The following is a 26,176-nucleotide window of genomic DNA, read 5'->3' on the forward strand; positions in this document are numbered from 1 at the left end:
GTTCTAGGTATTTTAGGGCATACTTACTTTGTCTCTGTATTAAGATTTTCCTTAACCCAGTTAGTCTTAGTTTTGGATTTAAGGCTGAGCATTCAAGTCAACTGAGATAAAAAGGCTGTACGAAAAATATATTCGAAAAAAATGTTGTCTACAAGTGGGTTAAGGTCCTACTCCTATGTTTTTAGCTTCCTAAAATTGTAGGGGAATTAGGGTAAAAAGAATAAAGGCTTTGGAATCAGATCTACTTTCTTACGGTTTTGTCATTTAACTTATCAAAGTCTGTTTTCTCATCCATACAAGCAGGATGATAATTCCTAGCTGATTGGTGGAGAATTGCGAGGTTATATGTAAATTTCTTAGCACAGCATCTGTCACATAGTAGATGCCTTAATCTCACTTTTCACTTGAACTAATTTTTGGTACAAAATATCTGGAGAGAACATAAAACAAGACTAATTTACCTAGGTTCAATTTTAATGTGGTTATTTTTTCTTCTTCAAAACTAGCATTATCCTCTCAAATCAAAATACCATTTTTAGGCTCCTGTGGAGATGCTTTCTCTGTTGTAATTTAGATGAGAAGATTTACAAGGACTTAATATTTCCAAAAGGTAGCTTTTAATAAAGCTTTTAATACAGAATTGGATTAGGAAATTCCAGCTAGCCCCTGAAGTTTCCTTAGGTGAGTGACATCTTTAAAGGAAGTGTTACACACTACACTGTATCCACAGATTCAGCTCAGGAAGGAGAACCTAATATGACACATGAAATAAATTCACAATTAGGTTAAAATGCCAGTAATTCATTCATCTTACTGCCTGATAGTTCAGATGTTTAGCTCAGATTTTTCTCCCACAACCCATCCCTTGGCAGGTAACCTTGAGAGGGAATCTAATACAACTTAGCTAAATTTGGATAATCTCAAGTGTTCAGATTGATTAAGAAATCTTGGTGTGCTCAGCCAGGTGCAGCGGGCTCACGCCTGTAATCCCACCACTTGGGGAGGCTGAGGTTGGCAGACTGCTTGAGCCCAGGAGTTCGAGACCAGCCTGGGCAACGTAGAAAAACCCCATCTCTACCAAAGGGGAAAAAAAATTAGGCATGGTGGCATGCACCTGTAGTCCCAGCTACTTGGGAAGCTAAGAGTGGGAGGATCACTTGATCCTGGCAGGCGGAGGTTGCAGTGAGCAGTGATGATGCCACTGCACTGCAGCCTGGGCAACTGAGATCTTGTCTTGGAAAAAAAAAAAAATCTTGGTGTGCTCAACCCTTATTGAAGGATACTTTACTCAAAGCTTATATTTAAAGCTGCTGAAATCTTTCAACTCAAAGTAGAATATCAAAGTTGGCCATTAAGACTTTTTTCCCCCTGCAATTTTGCTTTAAATAACTACTTGTATTTGAGATGACCTTTTCGTATGCATATTTTCATCCCTGTTTGTTAAGTCAGCTCTCCTTGACTTTTCAATTTGTCAGTTAGTCTTTCTCTTAAACTTGAAGAAACCTCTAAAACTTTACAACAAAGGAGTCCTCAGTTGGTGGCCTGGCTTCCTTTTCACTTCCACAGCTGCAGCCTGATACCTCCTCAGTTTGCAGCCCTATTCATTTGTCTTTTTAAGTGATCCCATCACCCACTCTCCCTCCCTCCCTAACCTTAAGGCTCCCCACTGATGTGGGTTATTGGCCAATTCTTTGCTCAGGTAGTCATATTCCTGATAATTTTAAGTACCAACTACATATCTAATGTTCTTTTCTGTTTCCCTAGAAGAATGGTTCTCAAACTTCAGCATGCACCAGAATCACCCAGAACATTTGTTAAAACACAAATCAGAAACAGAGATTCTGACTCAGTAGGTCTGGGGTAGGTCCCATGAATCTGCATTTCTAACGATTTCCCAGATGATGTAGATGCTGCCGGTCTGGGGACTACACTTTGAGAACCACTGCTCTAGAAGAGGTTTTTCACTGATAATCTCCAAAATTGGACAAGATCATTTTGAGCACATACATGAACACTTTTTTTTAGAAAAAGTAATTTGTGTACATATATTATTTTTCTCAAATGAGGGAAGCTCTTGGAGAAGATTCTCTGCAACTGAGCATATAGTAGGCACACACATTTGACTGATCCTGTTTTTGATTAACCATGGCCTTTTAGACAGAATGGCTGTCATTTAAGTCAACATCACTGCCATTTAAGTGACTGCTAAAGGAGAAGGAATTGGGCAACTGCTAAAGTGTTTGGTCTTTTAGTAGCAGTCATCATCCAATTACAATTATAAGAGAACCAAAAAAAAAAAAAAAAAAACCCTCAAAACCCTGAAGGACTAAATCTGACCTATAAGAAACTGAGGCCAACAATTCTGGACGCTTAGGTTTCCCCAGCCTCTTAGTGCATATTCTCACATAATTTTTGGTTTTATTAGTTCAATTCTTATCTACTTACCTACCCCACCTACATACATTCACACTAACTCTCTATGTATCTTGTTATAAGGCATCATTATTGTCTGTTACTCGTACATATATCAGAACAAATATAATGACCAAAGTCTATCCTTAGCATTTTTGTCAGATAATAGTCTCTCTGGACATCTGAAACAAAATTGACTCTTGATTAAAAAAATCTATGGTAACTGTATTCAAAATTCTAATATTGAAACATCTATTTTGAGTAGTGTGAGATGTCTCATTTATAGTACATTTAAAAATCCTCAAAACGGCTGGGCATGGTGGCTCACTCCGTAATACCAGCACTTTGGGAGGCAGATCACTTGAGGCCCGGAGTTCGAGACTGGCCTGGCCAACATGGTGAAACTCCATCGCTACAAAAAATACAAAACTTAGCCAGGCATGGTGGTGCATGCCTGTAATCCTAGCTACTTGGGGGCCTGAAGCAGGAGAATCACTTAAACCTGGGAGGTGGAGGCTGCAGTGAGCTGAGATCGTGCCACTGCACTCCAGCCTGGGCAACACAGGGAGACTCCGTCTCAAAAACAAAACAAAACAAAAAACCCAAACCAAACCTCAAAATTCCCATGTAGCTGAGGATAAACAGTTGTAGTAATGCTGTTCTTCACATCTATACAAATGTAGAAACTAGCTTGAATTTCAGCATTCCTCCTTTTGACTCATCTAAACAAGAAGCAAAGAATAGTATAGCTTTATAAGTCAGATACAGCCAAACATCTGAAAGACTGTTCATGAAAACACGAGGCATACAGTAGAAATGGGCAAATTTTAATCTACCAATATGGCCTCTAAATGATTAAAGCTGGCATAGGCAGGAAAGTTCTTTGCCAGCACACAAATGCCATATTTCTGGTTTATAACACATCTTAATAGTCTTTGAAAAGCTGCTTTCATGTTACAGTAAGGTCTTGGTTACTCAGATTCTAAACAGCTAGCAAATTCTAGTAATCACAATTACTTTCTACAGCCCTATAAAATCAGTCATCTTCAGAATGATGAGCCTCAAATACTAAGAAATGAAACCAAACAAACCATCCCTTGAATACAATTATGTTGATATACTATCAATGTATAGATATCATTCAGATTCTTAGAGTTGATCCCTAATGCTCTGTTCCTCTCTATTTCACCTGGCCAACTCTTATTCAGGATTTGAAACCAAGCTCCTGAATTACCACCTCTGAGAAGACTTCTGTGGTAATTACTCTAATCCTCTCCCGAAGATCAGATTGAACAAATCACTCCCTTTTTTTCATTCCCATTGCAATGTGTTCATAGCTCGGTTACACACTCACCAAGATTAATTATAATTTATCTGTTTACTTGTTTCCCACTCTAGACTTTTAGTTCTTGAAGGCAGAGAAGAGGATCTATTCATCTTTGTAGCCCCAGTACCTAATGCCGCACCTGGCAAACAGGTGTTTCATATGTGTTGGCTGAAAGAAGGAACGGAATTAACCAGAACATACTCTCATTCCTTGAGCATGCCATACATTTTCATGCCGTTGCTCATGCTGATTCCCTTCCTGGGAAGCCCCCTACTGCATTTCTCTGCCAGCTCAGAAGTCACCTGCTTGTAACATTATAAAAGCTAAACTCCTTCTGCACTGCAAACTTCACACAGGACCACTACCTACCTACTTCTTTGTGCTCCATGAAACTATTCATGCCTCAAGTCATTCATACTGTATCAGATTGCTAGAGGTCTACTTCTTTGTCTTTCTTGCTAGATCCTGGATCTAGAGGGCAGATGTTGACTTAGTCTTCTTTTGTGGTCCCAGCACAGTATAAGGAACATAGATGCAGTACGGGTCATTTAATATTCCATTTTCCAACTTTGGGCAGTTATTCTAATCTTGTGTTATGCCTTCTGTCCTTAAGCAGTTAATGTTAGCAAGATAACCCTCTTTCATGAAAAATGCCAAATGCTGTAACATGCTAATATGATCTGAATTTTCAAGCACTTCTTCTATTCCTAGCAACAACAAATAATGGTCGCTGTCCTATAGGAAGCCAGTCACATTTTCAAGGAAGTTAGCCCTTCTTAGTATTTGCTCTTTTGCATTATGAAGAAAACATGCAAAAATTTTTTAAGTTCTTACATTAGTTCTCTTCCTTGGAATAAGAATGTAAGAGAATCACATTTAGTATTCAGAATCTCTTGGAAGGGGAAACTTCAAGATGAGAGGCATCGTTAAATAATACTTAGAATAGCAATCCTAACCAACCATTCTTGGCAATAATAGAAAAAGTGACACCACTAACCATAATTTTACCAATATCCTAACAAGAACTTTTTTCCCTCAGATTGATACATAACAAAACAACCGAAGAGGTAAATAATAATAAAGATTAAGACCAAAGTCATCCACCCACATTTAAACTATCATTGCTCGATTCTGCTGGCTTTTGATTTTCTGATTCAAAAGCCAGCAGAATCGAGCAATCTAAAACAAACAACAACAACAACAAAACAAAAAAACCTCTAAGTAATGGAGCAATTTTTGTGTTTTCTAGCACTTTTACTAGTGAATGGTATTCTATCATAGCTGTTTCAAAAAAAATCACAAGATTTCTTGTTCATTAATCATTCATGGAGCTTTTATTTTTTAATTCAAAATTTTTTCCCACAAAGAGCAGGAATTCTCACAATTACTATATAAGAAAGAGAAGCTCTCTAACATACCTGCATTTTTTAATATATTTTGCACATAAAGGGTTTTTAAACCTTTATGATTGCTATGACCAAACTTAATACAATTCAAATCTATTCAACAAGTTGATTCTCAAATGCATTAAAGGTTTGTAGGAAGTTACATAATCAAAAGAAAACACTGACTAGTTCCTTTTAAAAGATGCAAATCCCCCTGCACCCTCAAAAAAAAGCAGCTATGCTGATTTTTTCCTGTAATTCTGAGTACCTTAAAACTTAAGTAGATCAATCCTGGTAAAAAGCACTTGAGAATGTACTACTGGCTTCTCATGCTTCTTTTTAACTTATAATATCTTCCAAGAAAAAAACAGTTCAAATTCATTCACAGGGGAAGGGCTTTCTGAAGAATGGTTCCAATTGCCAACTTCAAAATAAAAAATGCATAAAAGGCTGGAATCAAGCAGTTTAAACCATACTGGTTTTCATGTCACTTAATGAACCTTAGTCCATATGTAATCAAATTTTACATATTTTGTTTAAACTAAAACTTTGGCTTAACCAAAATAATCTTATCTTGGATTTTAGAAATGCCAAGTCTGTACTATGCTCAGTTGTATAAAATGACAATGAATGTGTCCTCCATACCATTTAAGTATATGATGCGACTTGACTTGATTTCTGAAACTTTAAGCTTTTTTTAAAAAACGAGTAAGATTTTAAACAGTCAACCATGAAAGGCAAACAGTACAGTGACATAACAAAGCAAATGAAAACACACACACACACCCCTGATTGGATGATCAGGAGCTCCCGCCCTGGCAATGCCTAAGAACCTTCTGGGCTCCTTTGGTATCCTCATCAGGAAAATAAGGGAATGAGGTGAAATGACATCTGAAGTCTTGGGTACTCTCCTATACCTGTATTTTTTATTTTTATTTTTATTTTTTGAGATGGAATTTCACTCTTGTTGCCCAGGCTGGAGTGCAATGGCACGATCTCAGCTCACCACAACCTCTGCCTCCTGAGTTCAAGCGATTCTCCTGCCTCAGCCTCCTGAGTAGCTGTGCTCACAGGCATGCGCCACCACGTCCAGCTCATTTTGTATTTTTAGTAAAGACAGGGTTTCTCCATGTTGGTCAGGCTGGTCTCGAACTCCTGACCTCAGGTGATCCGCCCTCCTTGTCCTCCCAAAATGTTGGGATTACAGGCATGAGCCACCATGCCCGGCACTATACCTGTATTCTTTAATTCCTCAGTTCAACTCACTCCTTTCACGAGGCTCATTGGTTTGTAAAGTGTGCACTGAAGCAGATTCAGAATCACTCTTTGTGAACAACTCAAAATAACAGATTCTTAGCTCTGAAAGGACAGCTAGTGCAGGGAGGCGTTGCCTGGTTTTACCACCACAGAATGCCCATTAATAGTTTGTTTCAGATACATTTTAAGAAACTCTCTAGTAGATTGGTAACACCCAGTTTCTCAGATCAACTGAAACATACCCCCAAAGAGCCTCCAAGTGTGACAATGAGAAGCAGAAATGAGTGAGCAAGAATGAATGCCGCTTGCATTGGCACGTGAGAGCCAGAATGCCTCACCGTTGCAATTCCAGTACCACGAGTGTGAAACAAAGATCCTCTGTTTCTTTGGAAAATGGCACCAGATTTTATGGAGAACTGAAGTGTTCCTTTATTTAAGTATTAGCTCAGTGTAAGATTTTTTGGCACCTAATTTAAACATCTGATTTAACTGAGATCCTTGTAGCCACAGTTATCTCAAATGGGAAAAGAAGATAACTAAAGTTTGCTGGATGTGTAAAGTTCACCTCGCTGGGGGGTTGGGGGAGGGCGGTGTCAGAAACAGCTGTAGCCACCAGTGTCCTCATGAGTCAGTTTAGTCCTGCAGAACATTTGCCAAATGTTTCACAGCGGGGGTAAAACATTAATATTAAGCGAAGTAATCTAGTTAGATCTTCATTAGTTTTACTTATTTAGGTTATTACTCATTTTATGTAGCTACCAAGCTCAGAGCTATAGACAACCTTCATAAATAAGGCCTTCTTTTCCTACTAGTCTTTTTTATTTGCATCTTAATACAGACAAAAGAAAAGAACTTGAAGCCAAATGGTATCTCAGGGTACAGTTTGGAATAATTTACTTTGAAAAGAAATATTAATATAAATCAAAGTATGATTATTAAAAATGCTCTGTAAAACATGTCCAGTAAGAGCATTCTAGATGGGGTCTTCATTAGTTATGGTCTTTGTAATAGTGATAAATCACCCGTGGGTGTACCCTGCAACTTACCTCCAGTGCAGACATGGCCCATGCCTATTGCTGTGCAACACTATAATCTTGTCTATGGAGTTGATTAAAGAGCTTTCAGAAACTCACATAAAATGCTGAACTGAACATGAGTATCCCAATCACTTACAGAAAAGCACTAATAAAACCAGTCAGGGTCTGTTCACCACCCAGGGTACAAGTCCTTAACACACAGCTGCATCCTACCACTAGATAACCACCTGGTGACTGTGGCATGTTCATTTTAATGGAGTCAAAAGGGCAGAAAAAGAGTACGCAGGGTTTGGTATAAACATGTCCCCTACAACTTACTTTAAACTGGAAACTCCCTGTTTCCAATTTAAATTCTGCCCACAATACTGCCCGCATCCTGCTTCCTATCCATATGATAAGGGCAAAGCATTTATCTTACGGACAGGAAGCAGGGTGCAGGTATTTCTGTAGATGGTTAAGCCCTGTGAGATCAGGGAGTATGTCTATATTATTCACTGTTTTATCCCCAGCACCTGGCACAATTCCTGTACTGTGATAGCCACTCAAGAAGCCACTGAGAAAGGAATGAAACCAAAAGGGCTTTTCCATGACTATGGTTTAGCCTAGGATGCTGAATTTAAATATCTGGGGTGAGGATTTGACAAGTCTGAGGGCTAGGGAGCAAAACAAGAAACAGCTTTTAATCTTCCATCAGTACATAAAGTAAAAAGGGTATAGCTTTATGCATAGTGGTTTTTGGACAGTACTTTACTGAAGTAGTCTGCATTTTCCCCCTTTTTTTTGGTTTTGTTTTTCATATTAAAGCCATGTCCTGAGCAGCACTGAAAGCAGCACCATGGCTTTATCCCGGAAAAGGGCCGTGAAGGGGATTGGGGTGAGGAGACTGGAGGAGTGAGTGGGTTTGTCCTGTGTTGCCCGGCTCCCTTTTCCATCTAGGTGAAGCGCCTCAACATTGTAACATAAGCACTACTGATTTTTCCTCCTCAGATTAGGTGTGGTGATAGTGGGGGTGGGTGGGGATGGTGATGGGAGGGTAGGCGCTGGGATTTTCTTTCTTTACCTGATCCTTTAATTCCGACAGCTGGCCAGAAAGGTTCGTGACCAGTTTCATGGTGGACTCCAGCTTCTCCTGCAGGTTTCTCAGCTCATTCTGTTCTCCTTCAGAATCACTGCTGACCAATGACATGGCTCTCATCCTGGGAAACCAGTCAAGGTTTCTTTCCTAGAATCCACATTAAAAAAAAAAAAAAAAGACTGAGTCACTTCTAGAGGTAAAAACAAGAAAGGCCAGCTTACCATGCCATGTTTCCTAAGTCTGATTAGGTTATCTCCTTCTATTGCAGAACTAATGTGCTGTGTATTTTTTTAATTGCTCAGTAGCTATCTTTTTAATTGCATACAATGGAACTCTTAATTCTTAGAGGAAGTCACTTTAAATTTAAATATAGGGGAAATGTAGGTTCTAAACAAGGGTCCTAATCTCCAAATCTGAATACTGCCACTGCCGCTCTGATCTTTGCAAATTACATGGCTGATGAGTTTTGTTTTTTAAAAAAATTGTGGTAAAAGATGCATAACATAAAATTTACCACCGTAACCATTTTAAGCATATAGTTTAGTGGCATTAAGTACATTCACACTGCTGTGCAACCATCCCCATCATGTTTCCAGAATTATTTTTTTATCTTCCCCAGCTGAAATTCCATCCCCATTAAACACTAACCCCATTCCCCCCAGTCCCTGGCAACCACCATTCTATTTTCTGTCTCCATGAATTTGACTGCTCGAGGGACCTCATATTATGCTGTGTATTTTAAAATGTATTATACTGGGAAAACCTTTTGCCAACACTTGAAGTGAAGTGAATTTTAAGGTCCCAAGTGTTCTGTCACTTAACAGATATATGTGCATGTATGCGTTTGCGTGGGTGAGGAGATCATTAAGAGGCTGAAAATGGGGAATAGGCTCTTCCGTCAATGTCCCCGTTTATGAGCTTATAGAAACCACTCCTCTTGTTTCCTTTTTCCTTCCAGCCTCAAATGGTTGATGGGTGCTGGCAACCAGCCTAAGAAAGGCCCATTCACTTTCCTCCCCCGTCCATCTCCATCCTTTTGATGTCTATAACTTATGCCTGTAAACACTATATTTCTCACTACTGGTTAACAGAATGGGACAACTCCTCCTCCCACCTCACTTCCTTCTGCCCACATATGCCTTTCTCCCAAAGACCATGCCGCATACATAAGTTCTGTACAGAGAGGCAGGAATGAACAGTAAGAAAAGCTTAGCATGAGACAGGGGGAAGAAAACTGACTCATTCCACATGTCTGGTGTCATTCTCACCTGGACCAGTTTCATCTTGTAAGGATACATTTAATGGTCTTTCTAAAACAAATCAAGCCCCCTCCCACACACACACACACAGACACACACACACACTCATGGTGGATAATTGTTGCTTTGTGTACACCATGAGGGTCGGCAACATTTTCTGTGTAAATATTTTCAGCTTTGTGGGCCATCTGGTCTCTGTAACAACTACTCAGCTACTCTGTTACAACCCCCAAACAACCAGTAAATAAATAAACAAACGGGTATGTCCATGTTCCAATAAAACTTTATTTACAAATGCGGGCAGCAGGCTGGGTTTGCTCACCTCTGCTGTATACAATAGAAGGCATCAATATATTTAAAATAACGAAACTCCATGAGACATGTCTAAATATTACAAATCAAGTGAGATCATTAAACTGTATCTTGACCTAGGGCCATCTAGCAATAATAGAAGCCATATAAGAGAGCTAGACGAAAAATATCACAAGAAGTCATACCACATCGACAACAAGGTGTCACAGAGTGTTTGCTTAAGATACTGGTGGGTGGGTGGGCAGGGTCACAGTCACTAGTTTGTGAGCTTTATGAAGGCAGGAACCACCTTAGTATACTGACTAGAGCACAGTAGACATTCAATATTAATAAAAGCTTGTGGAAGGACAGAATGATATGCAACTCTTTTTCTGCATGGACCCTGATAACAAATGCTTAAGTAGTAAGCCTGAGCTGCTTATCGTGACTGCTGGAGGAGAAAAATGGCAATCTCTACCTTCCTATACCCTGAATAAACACTTCATTCATGTGTCTTAACGTTAGCTTATATTCATCAATTTCCCATCACAGAGCAATGGGCAAAAGATCGTTAAAAAATATTCCATTTCAGAGATGACTAGCTTAGAAACCCAAAGTGCTTCCCCGTCTGTAACCAGTTTTCTCCCGTGCAGCTGCAGTGACCTATCATTGACTATACTCACCTCTCCTGTGTCAGTCCTTTAGACATAGCCACATCTTCCCACCAAGGAAGTAGCCCATGTTCAAGGACTATGCAACTCTGAGGAGGAAACCTCATTTTTCAGAAGAGGGCACACATAGGCGACAGGTCACTGGTGATCACTCACTCCCACTAGGGTGAGGGGAGGAGGGATGATGTGGGCTGGGCTGCTGAAGCCACAAACCAAAGCACAGCTGCAGAGAGATCAATTAGCATGAGGCCCTAGATACTCACGGTGGCTGCTACATATTTTTGCAGACTGACCTCAATTGAGGAAGACAAACTGAAGAAAAAAGATCCGGATACAACAATGTTGAGGATACTACAGTGAGCAACAGAGACATGGTCACTGCATCCTAGACCCCCTCAAAGGAGAAACAGTTTTGATACCTAAGTATGTGATAGAATTCGTGCCATCAAAGTGCTTACAATTTAGTTAAGGAGAGTGACCATCTAGATTTTTTTTTAACAGGCCAGTCCTGGTGGCTGGTACCTGTAATCCCAGTGCTTTGGGAGGCCGAGGTGGGTGGATAGCTTGAGGCCAGAAGTTTGAGACTGGCCTGGGCAACAAAGTGAGACTCCATCTCTATAAAAAATAAAAATAATTAGCTCAGTGTGGTAGTGGGCACCTGTAGTCCTAGCTACTCGGGAAGCTGGGGCAGAAGGATCATTTGAGCCCAGGAGGTCGAAGCTGCAGTGAGTCATAATTGTGCCACTGCACTCCAGCCTGGGTGACAGCAAGACTCTCTAAAAACAAACAAAAAAAAGAGGAATAATGCAGGCTATGTGGTATCTAGGAGCAGTAGAGAGAGTAGTGTCCAAGTAAGACCCAACAACCAGTGACTGATTGGCTAGAATCCTCTTCAAGCAAGGCTTGGCCCTAAAGAAGGTTAGCCCTTGGGCAAGCGTGAGGGCATTTCACAGAAGGCACTGGCACAGTGAGGCTCCAGTGTGGCTGGAGCTGGGGATGAGGGTAGACAGGCAGGAGCAGCTTGGACTGTTGAAGACTAGAGGGAAACAGAAGGAAGCAGGAACTCTGTGAAAGGCCGCCCTGCCTGACCAGACTAGTGGAGAGGAGAGAGGATGGACATTCACAGTCCTCACTGCTAGTAGTCAGAACTCACCTATAGCTCACTTAATACTGACATGCAAATGAATGCTAAACTGTCTAAACTGTTAGTGAATCCATCTAAAATCTGGCTTTCAAATCCTTCATATGTTCATTTGCTTAGCAAACCTTCTATAAAAATAGAAAACACAGATTTCCAAACAGAGTCCACATTAATGAGGCCTTCAAGAGACTCCAGAAAACCAGGGCAAGAGTCTGCACACAGCTGAAAGTTTAAGGAGCAGTTTCCCTCCCTTATTCTAATAGCAAGTGACCGAATGACTACAGATTAAAATGAGAATTTTCCTCACCTTCTTTCTTTCATGCCATATGTGCCTCCTGGCCCTCTAAGCAATGATTTCAGAAGGGTCTTTGAACACATAAATGCAAAATGCACAGACTTTCTCCATTCAACAGCCTTTTACTGAACTTTTACAATATCTGTGCCCTGCATGGGGTTGAGCGCTGAGGATCTAAAGATGAGAAAGACAAGGTCTCTATTCTCAAGCTGCTTTAGTCCAAGAACTGTGGTCACTGGCCAGATCTCAATGCATAATTCTTCGCCTCTGTGGAGCTGCACGGAGGCCCTACCTCCAAGTGTCAGTGTCTAAAGAGTGTGTGCTGAAGACACGAATGGGGCCCATCAGCATGCCAAGGGCTGCTCCTGGCATCTCTGCCCCTCGCCTCAGTGGTGGTGGAGAGGCACTGATGCCCTGCGTCTTGTGCTGCTATGTGGCATACCTGTAATCCTGGGACTAGATGGCCCCACCCAAGGGGTACATAAAGCCATAAAAAGAAATAATGCATCTTTTTAGAATGTACAATATCCATTTTAATCAATGGTAAATGATTGAAATATTTTTATATTAAATTCAAAAAGTTATCTAGACCAGATAGAAAGGTCAATTTATTTTTTTGAGAAGGAGTCTTGGTGTGTCACCCAGGCTGGAGTGCAGTGGCGCCATCTCAGCTCATTCCAACCTCTGCCTACCTACTGGGTTCAAGCTATTCTCATGCCTCAGCCTCCTAAGTAGCTGGGACTATAGGCATGCACCACAATCCCTGGCTAATTTTTGTATTTTTAGTAGAGACAGGGTTGGCCAGGCTGGTCTTGAACTCCTGATCTCAGGTGATCCAACCACCGCCTCCCAAAGTGCTCAATCAAATGTTAAAACACAGCGTTTCAAAGAAGGTCATACTTTCTGCAGCCCACATGGGCCATGTGCTCCCATCCTAGGGATAAAGCCTCATTCTCCATTTCATAGGAGGCCTTCAATGCAAAGATAGCAAAAGGATTTTCTGGTCTAGAAATTTATCAATCACCACCACACAGAGTCTCCCCCATTGCCTCCCTTAATATCTAATAATGAAAAGCTGGGCTAGGAGGGATCCCACTGGCAAGCATTCTTATCTTTTCTGCACTGAAGTGGGGTAGAGCCCCAAATTTGAGGTCCTAGGTGTTGCCAGGGTTTTAATTAAATAATCATCTTGGGCTGTGAAATTAAATCTCAAATTACCGAGAAGTACCTGGTAGTTAAAATTAATTAGCAATTTTAGCCAAACTGTTTCTCAATTTCCCGTTGGCTTTGCATCCTGTGCAGTAGGACAGGCTCTAGTGTGGTATAAGGTTCCCAACCAACAGGGTCCCCCTCTGCACAGAGAATCTAAATCTCAAAGTGCAAATGTTTAGACTATAACCCAATTACTGGAACAGGCGCAGAGACAGAACACCTGAATCCAATTACTTTCTCTTTAGCTAAGACTTTCATACAAAACTCTGAGCTTGTTTGAGTGCAGAATTACTCCAGTGAAGCCTGTCACCCACGCCTCTCCAGCCAGCCAGAGTCTGAAGGCCTAGAAATGTTTGCAGAATCTTGCCTGTATTATCTATTCAAGACCAAAAACGTGTCTCAGTGTCTTGGCTTCTAATGGATTTTTGGAAAAGTCATCTTCAGCTAAGACACTTTGTCTGTTATGAATTATCTTGGGGTGTGTGTGTATATGCAGTTGGGAGGGGAAGGTGGGGAGAGGATTATAGGGTCACTGAGCGTCTGTCGGCCGCATCTGCCACTGGGTCTGACTCTGGCTTCACTCTGCTTTGCTTCACTCACTTCTTGCTGCTGGCATCTCACATACCAATGTCATTAGGCACTGTCTGCCCTGGTCCTCCTACAATCCAGCCAGTGCAGTTCCCGTCACAGCAAGTGCTTCCTCTCTCGGAGCAGACAAACTAACTGAAGCCACAGCCGGAAGCAGGCTGACCACAAGTGCTAAGGTTCTGGTTAGTTCTTTTCTAGGTAAAGTTGGAAAAGTCCCTGCGAAGGCAAACACTGAAGTTTTAGACATGGGGGTGGTACTGACCAACCTCTTGAAATGTCCTTGACTGGAAAGAGGGAGAGAGACAGAGAGAGAGAGAGAGAGTGTGTGTGTGTGTGTGTGTGTGTGTGAGAGAGAGAGACGGAGGAGGAAGTTGGATTGTATGATGCAAATACTAATCATTCTGAGAAGTGGGGTATTTTTTTTTCTTCCCAGGTTCAAAAGAAGAGGCTGTTCTAAGAAAGACTACTGAGTAATCAATCACCTCCTCAGAGAAAGTCTGCTCAGGTAGAGTATTACGTTTACCACCTAAACAATGGAACATTTTTGTTGAATCTTTTATAGCCAAATCAGAGAATGAGGTGTTGAGGGAGAGGGGGGCTTGAGGGCAAAAGAAAGGGTCATGGGAGAGAAGACGGGTCCTAGAAAAATGGTCCTGTTGCTTTCTCTGCCCTTGAGAATCCCCTCTGGGAAGATGCGAGGAGGCAAAGATGGTCTTTCCAATTCAAATGGCAGCTTCGTGTCTACTGCTCTTACCAGGCAGGAAGACAAACTAGATGTTCTCAGAATGCCTAGGGATGCTCAGGTGATGGAGATGACTAGAAGGGGGTATGGGGTAGGCCTGGAAACAGAGATTTGGCCTCCCCGTGTATTTAAACCCTCAGAAAATGTCAGGAGGAGGAGGCTTGAAGATAATATTTATGTCTTCAAAAGCAGGAATATGGGACACTTAACGGACTTTAAATCATTTGTCCCTTTTATGAGCTAGGGTGATTATTTTCATTGAAGAGGAAGAAAAAAAATTAATCTTTAGAGCTAATTTTTCTAAGATCACAGCAAAACAAAATGAAACCTAACCCTCCAAAAACAAAAACACAGAATCTGTTGGTTTTGGTGAAAAAATAGTCGTCTTTAACTATGTTCAGTAGCTCTGAAATGCCACTTAATAATATCTATTATAGGCCAGGCGTGGTGGCTCATGCCTGTAATCCCAGCACTTTGGGAGGCTGAGGTGGGCGGATCACCTGAGGTCAGGAGTTCGAGACCAACCCAGCCAACATGGTGAAACCCTGTCTCTACTAAAAATACAAAAAAATTAGCTGGGCATGGTGGCATGTGCCTGTAATCCCAGCTACCCAGGAGGCTGAGGCAGGAGAATCACTTGAACCCAGGAGGCAGAGGTTGCAGTGAGCCGAGATCGTGCCACTGCACTCCAGCCTGGGCAACAGAGCAGGACTCTGTTTGTTTCGCAAAAAAAAAAAAAAAAAAAAAAAAAAAAAAAAAAAAATTGATATACATGTTTTAAAAAAACCCTAAAAAATGGATCCCATCTTTGGACACAGTAAGATCAGAGACAGCCTGAGGCTCACGGGGAGGGAGGGAGTGATAAATAGGAGGCGTGCAGAGGATTTTTAGAGCAGAAACTATTCTGTATGATATTCTAATGGTGGATACGTGTCATTTGCATTGGTGAAAACCCACAGAATGCACAACATGAAAAGTAAGCAGCAAATGATGGAGGGACATTAATAACAATGTATCCAATATTGACATATCAAATCTGAACAGGCCACAATAATACATAAACGTTACTAACAGAGGAAACTGGCAGGAAGTTAGGAGAAGGGCATATATGAGAACTCTGTACTTTCTGCCCCATTTTTCTGTAAACTTCAAACTGCTCTAAAAAATAAAGTCTAGTAATTTTTTCTTATTAAAAAATGATTCTTTTTTTGTTTTTAATTTTTTTCTTCTATCTTGTGAGTCTATTAATTTTTTTAAAATGGGATTCCATACCCGGAATTTGTTGGCCAGCCCCAAATTCAAGGAATTCAGTTCTCTTTGTCCCAAAAGTACAGTGACTTCAGACCACATGCATATTAATATCCCTGTATTTCACAGGTTCTGTACATTTCTGCCACAGCCTTGTGACGTTAGTGTGTCCGTAGAAAAAGCAATGGCCTGTAGTAAGAAGAGCTTCAGTTGTGTGTATACAGGACGGTGAATGAGTATGTAAGTCAGCTAGGTCATCAACCTGGTCTATTTTCTTTCTTTCTTTTTTGAAAGGGATCACCTCACCAGCTACCTCACTGGGTTACTGTAAGGATCAGATGGCTATAAAAATGTCCCACAAACTGGAAAGCATTATGCAAAAGTATTATAAATCAGTATGTCATCTGCCTAGAGCTGGGATAGAGTCAGCACTGCAATCCACGTATTGACTCTAGTTTCAGTGCTCAGCTCCTATGTAAAGTTAGTTCCTTCCTTTCTTTGGGATAAAAATTTCAGGGATACTGATTTCTGTTTTTACCAACTAAGCGACATGAAGGGTTTCCAAACTGCACAAATCAAGGTGTCAGTCTGGTTCTGTTTTTGAGCTCTGAATGACATTACCAAAACAGGCCACATTATATAATCATCTTCAGCTGGACTGGAATGAACAATCACCCTTCCCAGACTCCATAGTTGTTCTTGGATGATACAGCGCAACAAAGATGGGCTCATCCCAGCAGACAGAACCACACCCGTTTCTGATGAAATCCCTAGGAAGAGCCAGCCTCAGAATAATCCTTTCAAGTCATTCTGGGGCCACAGGTGGAGGATTCCCTGGGCACCCACAGGGTGCCATGGTGCACAGGGACCATGGTACACAGGGTGCACACTTGCTGGGTCCTGGGCACCTAGGCTGCCAGGGTGAGGAAACCAGAGGTCACAGGAGGAGAAAAAGGTGGGGCTGGCCACCCGTGCTGGACAAGGGCAGGGTGAGCCCATTTGAGACTCTGAATAAAGAACAATCAGGCTCACTCACCCTTCTCCCCACATCAGCGTCCAAGCTGGCTTATGACATCTCGCTTAGGCAACTTCCCCTGCACTTTCAATTAGCTAAGAAATATGCCAGAACATTCCCAGTGGCTATGTATGAGGATTTTAGCAATTTTCGTGGTTTTCTTCTATTCTTTTCTGGATTCTAGTCGTATTCAACTTTGATCTGTTACTACTTTTATACAACAATACATTGTGTTTGTTTTAAGCCTACGGAAACATCTTTCCAAAGTTCTATGCTGTTGTTTCAGGGAAAGATACATTTATCTTTGAAAACACACACACACATCCTCACCAATAAGCTGCTTCAACACAACCACGTTCCATCTCAGCTTTATCATCTGATGGGCTTTTATATTGGAAAGCTCTGAGCTGAAATGGTTTTACTCAAGGTCAGTCCTGCCTAGACACACTGAGAAAGAAGTGATGGAAGATGTTATCCGTCTCACCATCTACAGGACTTCATGAAGAAGTGAGAAGGGTACCAGCACTGTTATTGACTTAAGAGTGGTTTGGAAGAAAGGTTCCACACAGCTAGATCTCTTTAGGGGAAAGAGATCGTCGGCCATGTGGATGTTCTCCAAATTCCTTAATCCTTTCCAAACTCTCCCCTTTTCTAACCAGCCTCTTGTACTCTGATCCCTGACCCAGACCCTAAGGATCACACCTTCCTGTTTCATATTTCACGAACTCCTATCCCCACTCTGAATGTTGCTTATTGGGATCTTAGACCCTACAAAGGGCACAAGAGACCCTTTGATTCAACTTCCTCATTTTACAGGTGGTAAAACTGAGGCCCTGAAGAGAGAGGATTTGTAAAAGGTGGAAACTTAGTTCACCTTGTATAGCTTTTACATACAAATGACTATCCCTAAATACTAACATCTTTTCCTCATTCTCACATTCCCTAGAGACATGACAGTAGGCTTCATTGTAAAGACGCAGGTTTTAAAGAACTCTGAATATATATACCTGATGTAGACAGTCATATTCAGAACATTTTCCGGGTGAGAGCAGTTTTATAAGTGCATTTTTATGGTGACACACTTCTCAGTATCATATGATACTATAGTCCAGCTCTACCAGACACAGTCAATATTTAGAATACACAGGAAATAAAGGAGTTGAAGCAGGGGAGTTACAAATGTAGTTAGGACGTCTGGAAGTAAAGGGCAAGTGGGGCAGCACGGTGGTGGTGCAGTCGGGGAAGGAACAGGAGGGTGGGCCAGGGTATGGGCGGGGGGCAGAAAATGCACTTTTAGTTGTGGAAAATGTGCATGTATGCAGGTATTTCATGTGTGTAATAAGCATGTACAAACTCATACATCCTTGGACAAAGTAGCCAATGGGGAGAAGTGGTTTCATGCACAGTGAAGCCAGTCTTCAGTGGCTGATGGAACAGTGTCTATGCATAACCCTCATGTCCTGCACAGTCTCACAGACTAGACTCTTGGGTATACCTGACTCACGCCCCATGCTCTCCCTTAGCACACAAGCTCCTTCAGGGAGGATCATGGCTCTGCTCAACTCACCGTTACAAACAGCACCTGGCACACCCTCCACGAAGGTCAGAATGTAGGAAATTCAGAGGAGAGCACTGGGAGGTCAGTGCAGAACCGGGGCCCAAACACCAAGTGCTTCACAATGAAAGGAAAGTGCCTGTGAAGTGCTGCATGGAACAAGGGGTGATTTCATCCTCTCTAGACTAAAGGGCAGAATGTGTTCTAAGGCTGGGTGGGGAAACTTAAGCTCAGCAACTGCTTTGTGCAGCTGCCACTGACACGAACCCAAGCTCAAGTGCACAGGGTGGGGTGAGAGAGGCCTGGCTGGCTGGGCGGCGAGTCCAATGACGCTGACACACTGTTTCCAGCCACCGGGAAGCCAGTGCCAAATCCCTCTTCACTCCTCCCTGCTCCGATATTCTTGACTCTGCCGTGGTGCCAGCTAAGGGGGCATTGTGGGAATCGTATTTGGCAGGCAGCACAGGCTGTATCCTCACCCATGGTTAAGGGCTTGTCAGAGCCCAGGTGACATTTTAACCAATGCTCGTGGCCTCTCAGGTTAGGCCACAAGAAAAGCTGCTGCTCAGCACTAACCATGCTGAAATATCAACATTCTAGGAACATACCTAGGCACTCCCTTCCTCCCAGCATCCTCACTGGAATTCAGAATAAAAGCCCAAACCCATCACCGTGCATCTGCACGAAGCAGAAGGTGTCCACGGCACTTTATCAACAGCCAGGACCTGCCTGCTTCATGCACAGAGGAGGTGCACATGCAGGCAGAGAGGTCAGAGCAGGGTTAAGTGCACGCCCTGCTGGACTCGCCCTTCCTCTCTCCTGCACCTAAGTGCTGTTTGGCAGGGACTCCACTTCTGATTTCCTTAAAGTGAGACGCCCCATGATGGCTGTGTGAATTTTTATGCTCATTTCTTGGCTCCGGTCACTGCTGCCACCCTCTTTTCCCCCACACCTAGGTCCTTACTCTTATCTAATTATGATCTGCAGGTAACTCTACTCCCACCAGCCCTGCACTTGGTTCCTTGCATTGCCTCTGGCTGGAAGCTGTTGTCCCCAACTTCAGAAAGTGTCTGCAGATTTCACAGGCTCTCTCTTGGGTCAAGGTAAGACTTCAGCCAGTTACCCTTGTAAACAGAAGGTAGTGAGTGACACGCAGGTATTCAGTTTCCATTTTGATCTTTTGCCCTTGTTAACACGTTGCTTTCTGTGTTTGCTTCCTGTGTCATCTTATCAAATACAGATAAACACAAGGGCCAGATGTCCTACTGCTTTTGAATCTTCTCATAATGTTTCCTCATAGATGTTTAGTAGCACTGAATTAGCTAATAGAACTTATTTGCTTGGAAATGTTACCCAGGAGGTGCTGTCAGGCAAAAAGGCTCTTTTGCATGTTGCTTTTTTTGAAGTAAATTACCCGCAGCTCTCAGGAAAGCATTTTCCAGGAATGCAGGCTCCTGGACTCTCCCCTCCTATGCAAAAGCACCCCACCGCCTTCTAAGAGCATCCCACTTGCTGCCACATTGAGACTACTTTTGATCTGGAAAATTGCTCCTTTGCTTCTGGATCCTGTATAGCTAGTTTCTGAAGAGGTCAAGTGAACTAACCCATAATGGAACAAACTGGAAAATCTCCAATGGAATGTTGAGGGCAAGGAAGAGGGAGCAGGAGAGGCAAAGAGAGAAAGTAGGGAGGTGTCTACCCCCACTGTGAGAAAAACTCAGCACCAGGCTTAAAGGATGATGGAGCAGACATTCTCATGTGTAATTATTAGGGAGTTAAACTCATTCAGATGAGTCACCTGGGTGTGGAAGCTCCAGTCTGGCTGTGGTTCTAGTGAATCGTCCTTCTCCTTTTACTTAGACACCTCCCAAATCTGGCCACCAAAGGACATGTCATTCTCTGTTTCAAGCTAAGGTGAGGGTAGTGAAGTTTCTCATATTTCAGCAGGTCAAAATTAACATATATTTCAGATACATCCTTTGCAAGGGCTGCACTTGATACCCTTTCCTGAACTCCTACCATCTCAACAACCCCTAGAGTTCTGAAGTGGTTGTCTGAGCAGTGGTTGCTGGCGGCAGCAGCTCTGAAAGTCACACCCCATCTAACTCCTGTCTTACTGATTTATGCATGAGCCAGTCAGCATCCCCGGGAGATCCTCTTTCCCACTCTCCTCTCCACCCGCAAAGGGGCCTTTCCTGCATCTTGCCTCTTTTAAAGGAGGCTAATTCAGTATCACTCGGGGTCGGGGCTGGGAGATAAGCCAGTCCAAGTCTAAGATGCGCCAGTCCAAACCAGATGCCACCAGCCAACCAATGGCTGCAGACTGACAGGAGGGCTGTGTGCATGTGCACAGAGGTAACCACATCTGTAACCACATGTGGATATGTGGGTCAGGACAACCTGAGGGTGGGTTCTGGTTCAGCAGCTCTGGATTTCAGTCTTGGCTCTAGCACTTCCCAGTGCCGCGACCCTGCAAAAGTTGCTCAACCTTCCTGAGCTTTAGGTTCCCATCTGTAAAATGTTAATAGTGCCACCTACTATGCTGTGATGAGGATTAAGTGAGATCATGCACATACAGTGTTTATTTCATGCACACCGATTACACACGACCTATTCATTACTATCCAATCTGCCCTTCCCGGGGTAAAGCAGAGCCCAGCACAGACTGCTCCTCCAGAAACGGCAGCCCTGGTGCATCCCAGAACAGTCTAGCTATCATGGGGAGGCAGGTTTTCCCCAGATATTTCACTGTCCACGTTAGTCAATGAATATGCTATCCTAGAGAAGTAGCCAGAGCAGTCCATGGTATCAGGACGTTCTGAAATGTGGATGAACAGTATTCTATCTGATCAGTCTGTCTTTATATGCAATTCACTCAAAAACACACCTCTGAAAATATAAGAGTTATGTTAACAGGGCAGAATTCCAAGATATAGAAGTGAAATCTATAATTAGCAGAAGACATGTCTTATACTTTTTTCATCTGTACAAATGTATGGGGTATATGTGAAATTGGGTTACATGTATATAGTGCCTAGTGATCGAGTCAAGGTATCTAGGGAGTCCATCACCCAAGTACCACAAATTTTTGTTAATTATAGTCATTCTACTCTGCTATCAAACATATTCCTTCTACCTAACTGGATGTTTGTACCCTTTAACCCATTTCTCTTCATCCTGTCCTTTTTCCTCTGACTCACTCTTCCCAGTCTCTGTTATCTAGCTTTCCACTTGCCACGTGATCAATTTTGGTTTTTTTTAGCCCCCACATACAAGTGAGAACATTCAATATTTGTCTTTTTGTGCTTGGCTTATTTCACTTCAGATAATGGCCTCCAGATCCATCCATGTTGCTGCAAATGACAGGATTTCATTCCTTTTTTATGGCCAAATAGTATTCCATTGTGTCTATATACCACATTTTCTTTATCCATTCATTTGTTGATGGGCACTGTTATGTTAATTTCTTATGTTACTGTTGTGTACTTAAGTTACTGTTTGGTCTTCTTTATCAACCCTCCTTCTTAATGCTGCTCAAATTTCTAATTTTCAAGAATAATTTGGTCTCCTGTATTTGACTATACTAGAAAAACGGGCTGCTGTTTCTTTGCTGGGAATCAAATATTTGGTATTTTACCTGCAACATGCCCAGGGTGCAGTATCTAAATTCTCTCAGGCAAAGTGCTCAAAATGAATTCACCACTTACTCAGATTAAATAGCTCCAATAGCATGGCCTTTCAAATCATCATCTATAGACTAACACAAATTCTCAGTTTAGTTGGCACTAGAGCAAAGCCAAACAGTGCTAAAATTATTCAAAAAAGGGTGTGCGGCATATAAATTACTGTGAAAACTTAAATGTAGATCAAGGTTAATAAAAATTTGCTTATTAAAAAAGGCTATCGCCAAAACTATGATGGCACCAAAATTCAAGTTCTTGCAGGGAAAGGAAATTTTTTTCCCTCTTCCCCTGATCTGCCAAGGGCTATGTCAGGTCACCCCACAGTCACACTTCTCTGAAAGCACAGGCTTGTCTGGGGCCCAAGTCAATGAATATGAGATTGCATCTCGGGGAATGAGTGGCACTGTGAGTTACAGTGGAGGAGGGTTCGCTTCCCCTGATCATCTGAGTACTCGACAGCATCGCCTTCCATCAGATTGCTTGAGTTGAAGGACAAATCTACCAGCGAACCATGAATGATTTCATGATTAATCTAAGGTTTGCCTTGAATACACAGAACTCAGGGTCCACTCCCCAAATCAATGAAAGCCCTACTTCTGGGCAGTAAAAGCAAGTGGAGGAAACCACTAAAGACATGGATAGAATTCACAAGTATTTGTGCCCAATTCAACAGAGAAAAGAACGCTAACGTCAACCATGCCCTGCCTCAACTTTGAAGGATGCTTAAAGATTTAAAGTTCAAGAGAGAGAAAGACAGGGATTTTCCAGGGGAGGAGGCTCTTAGAGTCAAGATGCCCACTCTGACTTTTCTTAGTGACAACGTGCCCACAGCCAAGGTGTCTTGCAGAGTTTTGGAACCATAGGAAACAATACTTCTCTCAGCTCTGCTGTCAGCCCCGCAGCCCCTGCTTCCTAGCTGGCTGTGCTCTGGGCCTGTTGCTCAGTTGCTCTTTCGCCTGCTCCCTCCCTCCATGCGTGCCTCCCACCTGCCAGGTCTCATTTATCTCATGTCTACCACCCAACGGATGTGTGAGGTGGTATGAACCGCGATGTACAGACAGGAAACCCAGGTCAGCAAAGTCCCGTGACTTGCCCAGGGTCACACAGCGAGGGAAAGCACAGAGCAGAAACTCTCACCTTGGATCTTCTGCCTCTACTTCTTGGGTAGTGAGGACTTCATAGTAGGCATCAGCCTGGCCCCAGCTTTGAGGGGGATACTCCCATCTCCAGTGAAAGGAGAGAGGGAAAGACCAAAAGGGGAGAGGGAAATATACGACCTGTTATGTTTAAACAAGATTAACTTGTGGGTAAACAGCTGGTTGCAGAGTTCTCAACTTAAGACAGAGCTTCTTTGCATGTTCCCTCCTTCCCTCCCTCCAGAGATGACAAGAAACACACTGTTTCTATCTACAGCGAGAAGAGGTCCTGTCACCTTGTCTGCAGGCAGTTCCAGCAGGAATTAGGAAAGGTGAAGTATCTGATCTAGACAGGCTGTTGTGTTTTTTACATGGCTGAGCAGCCACCAATGCAGGGAATGTGCCCTTGGGACACGGCACTAGGCAGGGAGGGCCATGGCTCTGCACACAGACACCTCTTTCATTCATGACTCGTCAAATGTCATTCTTTCCAAGTCAGCCTGGGTTTCCAAGAACCCTTCTCAATACAGTGCCCCAGGTAAATTCTATGACCCAGTGTGGGTTGAGATGAAAACCCATTTGCCATCCCTGATGCTGCTGTCTGCAAGGAGCTGCTCTCAGAGCAGCCGGGCTCCTCCCTGCCCAAGTGGCATCTGAGGCCTTTTCAATTGGTTCTCTTGGGTTGCTTTTTGGCAGCTGTCACTCCACAAGTCTCCAGGAGTCTCAAGGATCTTCAACCATGGGCTAAAGGAGAACTGCAGAATAATGCAACATCCCCAGCCTTCTGCAATTAGGCAAGAGGTATTTTTCCTGAGGACCACATACCCTAAAAGAGCCTGTATCAAAGACATAAGGGAAGCAAGAGGGCAGTGAGCCCTCCAGCCTGCTTTTCCTTCCATCTTTGCCACTGCCCATCAGCTGTCCCTTCTCTGTCCTCCACGCTGGAGTAGCTACAGCCTCCTGGGGTTGGCTCATTCAGGAGATCACCTGATTTTCCCTCCCAGCAGCAGTGGGTAGGATACCCCCGCTCAGGGGGGAGGCTGATGAAGGCCTCATCCCAACTGTGGCTGCCTCCACAGGGTGTGACTAAGCAGGGCCTGCAGGTGGTCTTGTAGTCTCTACACCGCAGCTCTGAGGTCCCATGGGGCCCCAGCCCCCACCCCCGCCAAATGACTCAGCTGAGCACCCCAGCCGCTACCCTGATGGGGCTAATGCTCCCTTAGGAGTCCGCAGCAGGGATTCATGTGGTTTCAAGACCAAACACAACAGCAGATAGCGCAGCCGAGAAGGCACTACCGTTTAGCCGGTAGATCTGATGCTTCTCTGAGCCACCACTTAGCGCACAGAACATCTGGTTCTGCAACAACTTTAACATTCAGAGAAGAATTCCTTGATGCTGTAGATTTTTAGGTTTTCTGACAAGATGTCTCATATAATCAAAGAATGATGTGGATGGGGAAAGCACGCCAAACGCCCAGGTTCTCAGAGTGTTGCCACGCAGCGGGCTCTGACCGGGTTGGGTGGGTGGCGGGCTACAGGTCACTCTGGCTCTTAATCCTCATCAAGTGACTGCTCACAAGACGCCTTTAAGTCTCCACGATTGAGACAGAAACCCAAAAGTGTGCCAGAGTTTTCTGTGACCGGAAAGTAAGGTGATTAACAGAAAACTTCAAAACTGGCCCCTGGAAGATTTAAAGATAGGACCCACTCAAACACTTTAGAGACAAGAGAACAAAGTGAGGGGTGAGAAGGAACATAAGTCAAGGGTGAACAGTACAGGCCTCCTCTAGACATTAAGACATCGAATGCAAATAAAGGTCATTATCTGTGCACGTGGACAGGTCTGTGTCAGTATAAATGCTGATCAAGTAGGGTTTAATTTGCCAGTGTCAGCAATTGGAGAAGAAAGGAACTGAGGACTTTTCAGTTAATGTGTCCTGACCCTGGAAACCTCACCTGTGGAAATCCACACTGGCACCCATCAGAATCCCTAATCTGCTTAAAAATATGAGTCTGCTCCCAGAATCACCAGCACCCTCCCAGTTTCCTACCAACAACATGATTATGGAGTGCGATTTCTACAGTCAGCCAAGCCTGGTTTGAATTCTGGCTCAGCTCCTTCTGAGCTGTTCCTGGGAAGTCACTTAACCCCCAGCCTGGCTTTTATCTGTAAAAGGGATAAGCCATCATCAGCATTCTGCAACTTGTGTCTTTTTCTCCCCAGTCTGTGCTGATTTTTTTTTCTCCTTTCTTTCTGCTAATCTATGACCCTAGTGTCTTCATCCTCTCTTTCAAAACCTTTTTCAAAAGTTACCTCTGCCGTGAACCTCCATCCATCTCTCCCCACCCAGAAGTCCCTTCCTCCGGGTTCCCCATGGAGGGTAATTTTAACAACCAAATACGATACTAGAGGCAAGAGGATTTTACAAACCAAAGAGGGCCAAATGTATGTAAAGGATTAGGAATATTTCTCCTCATCATTCGCACAACCCCTCTGAGAGTAATCTTAAGTAAGCGTCTGTTTTGTCTCCTCTGTGAGGCTCTTACTACTTAAAGGGTGATTCCCGGACCAGCAGCTTCGGCATCTCCTGGAAGGTTGTTGGAAATGCAGAATATCTCAAGTCCTGGAAGTGACTGCTGAGTCAGAATTTGAATTTTAACATGCTCCACAGATGATTCATATGTACATTAAAATTTGAGAAGCACAGAATTCATCTCTAAGGACCTCAAGGGTACAGACGGCACAGTATCTCCAGAAAGCCTTCCAGAACCTAGGAGAGGCCTCTGTGCCTCTGTAATCGGGATATTCAGCAAATTGGAGCACCTAATCGCTGCCCTGCTGGCAAC

General features: G+C 43.0%; 1 protein-coding gene and 1 long non-coding RNA gene across 20 annotated transcripts in view; one reads left to right on the forward strand and one right to left on the reverse strand.

Moving 5' to 3' along the window:
- LOC129471348 (uncharacterized) overlaps positions 1–26,176 on the forward strand; it is a 54,874-nt gene that overhangs the window by 23,439 nt on the left and 5,259 nt on the right. For 2 of the 4 annotated variants that reach the window (XR_008653560.2, XR_008653561.2), the window contains exons 2-3: positions 14,384–14,455; positions 19,498–19,613. This is a non-coding gene — a long non-coding RNA (uncharacterized lncRNA). Of the gene's footprint in view, positions 1–10,826; positions 11,138–14,383; positions 14,456–19,497; positions 19,614–26,176 lie in introns of those variants that run through there. The other 2 variants (XR_010118656.1, XR_010118655.1) reach the window with 2 other exon arrangements.
- The window catches only part of ITPR1 (inositol 1,4,5-trisphosphate receptor type 1), a 355,914-nt gene that overhangs the window by 2,117 nt on the left and 327,621 nt on the right, over positions 1–26,176 (reverse strand). For all 16 annotated transcript variants that reach the window (XM_055259821.2, XM_055259818.2, XM_055259814.2 and 13 more), the window contains one exon: positions 8,479–8,640. In XM_055259821.2, the coding sequence (XP_055115796.1) occupies positions 8,479–8,640 (162 nt within the window). The remainder of the gene's footprint in view (positions 1–8,478; positions 8,641–26,176) is intronic.

The sequence above is a fragment of the Symphalangus syndactylus genome, chromosome 21 (assembly GCF_028878055.3).
Source record: "Symphalangus syndactylus isolate Jambi chromosome 21, NHGRI_mSymSyn1-v2.1_pri, whole genome shotgun sequence".
Taxonomy (NCBI): domain Eukaryota; kingdom Metazoa; phylum Chordata; class Mammalia; order Primates; family Hylobatidae; genus Symphalangus; species Symphalangus syndactylus.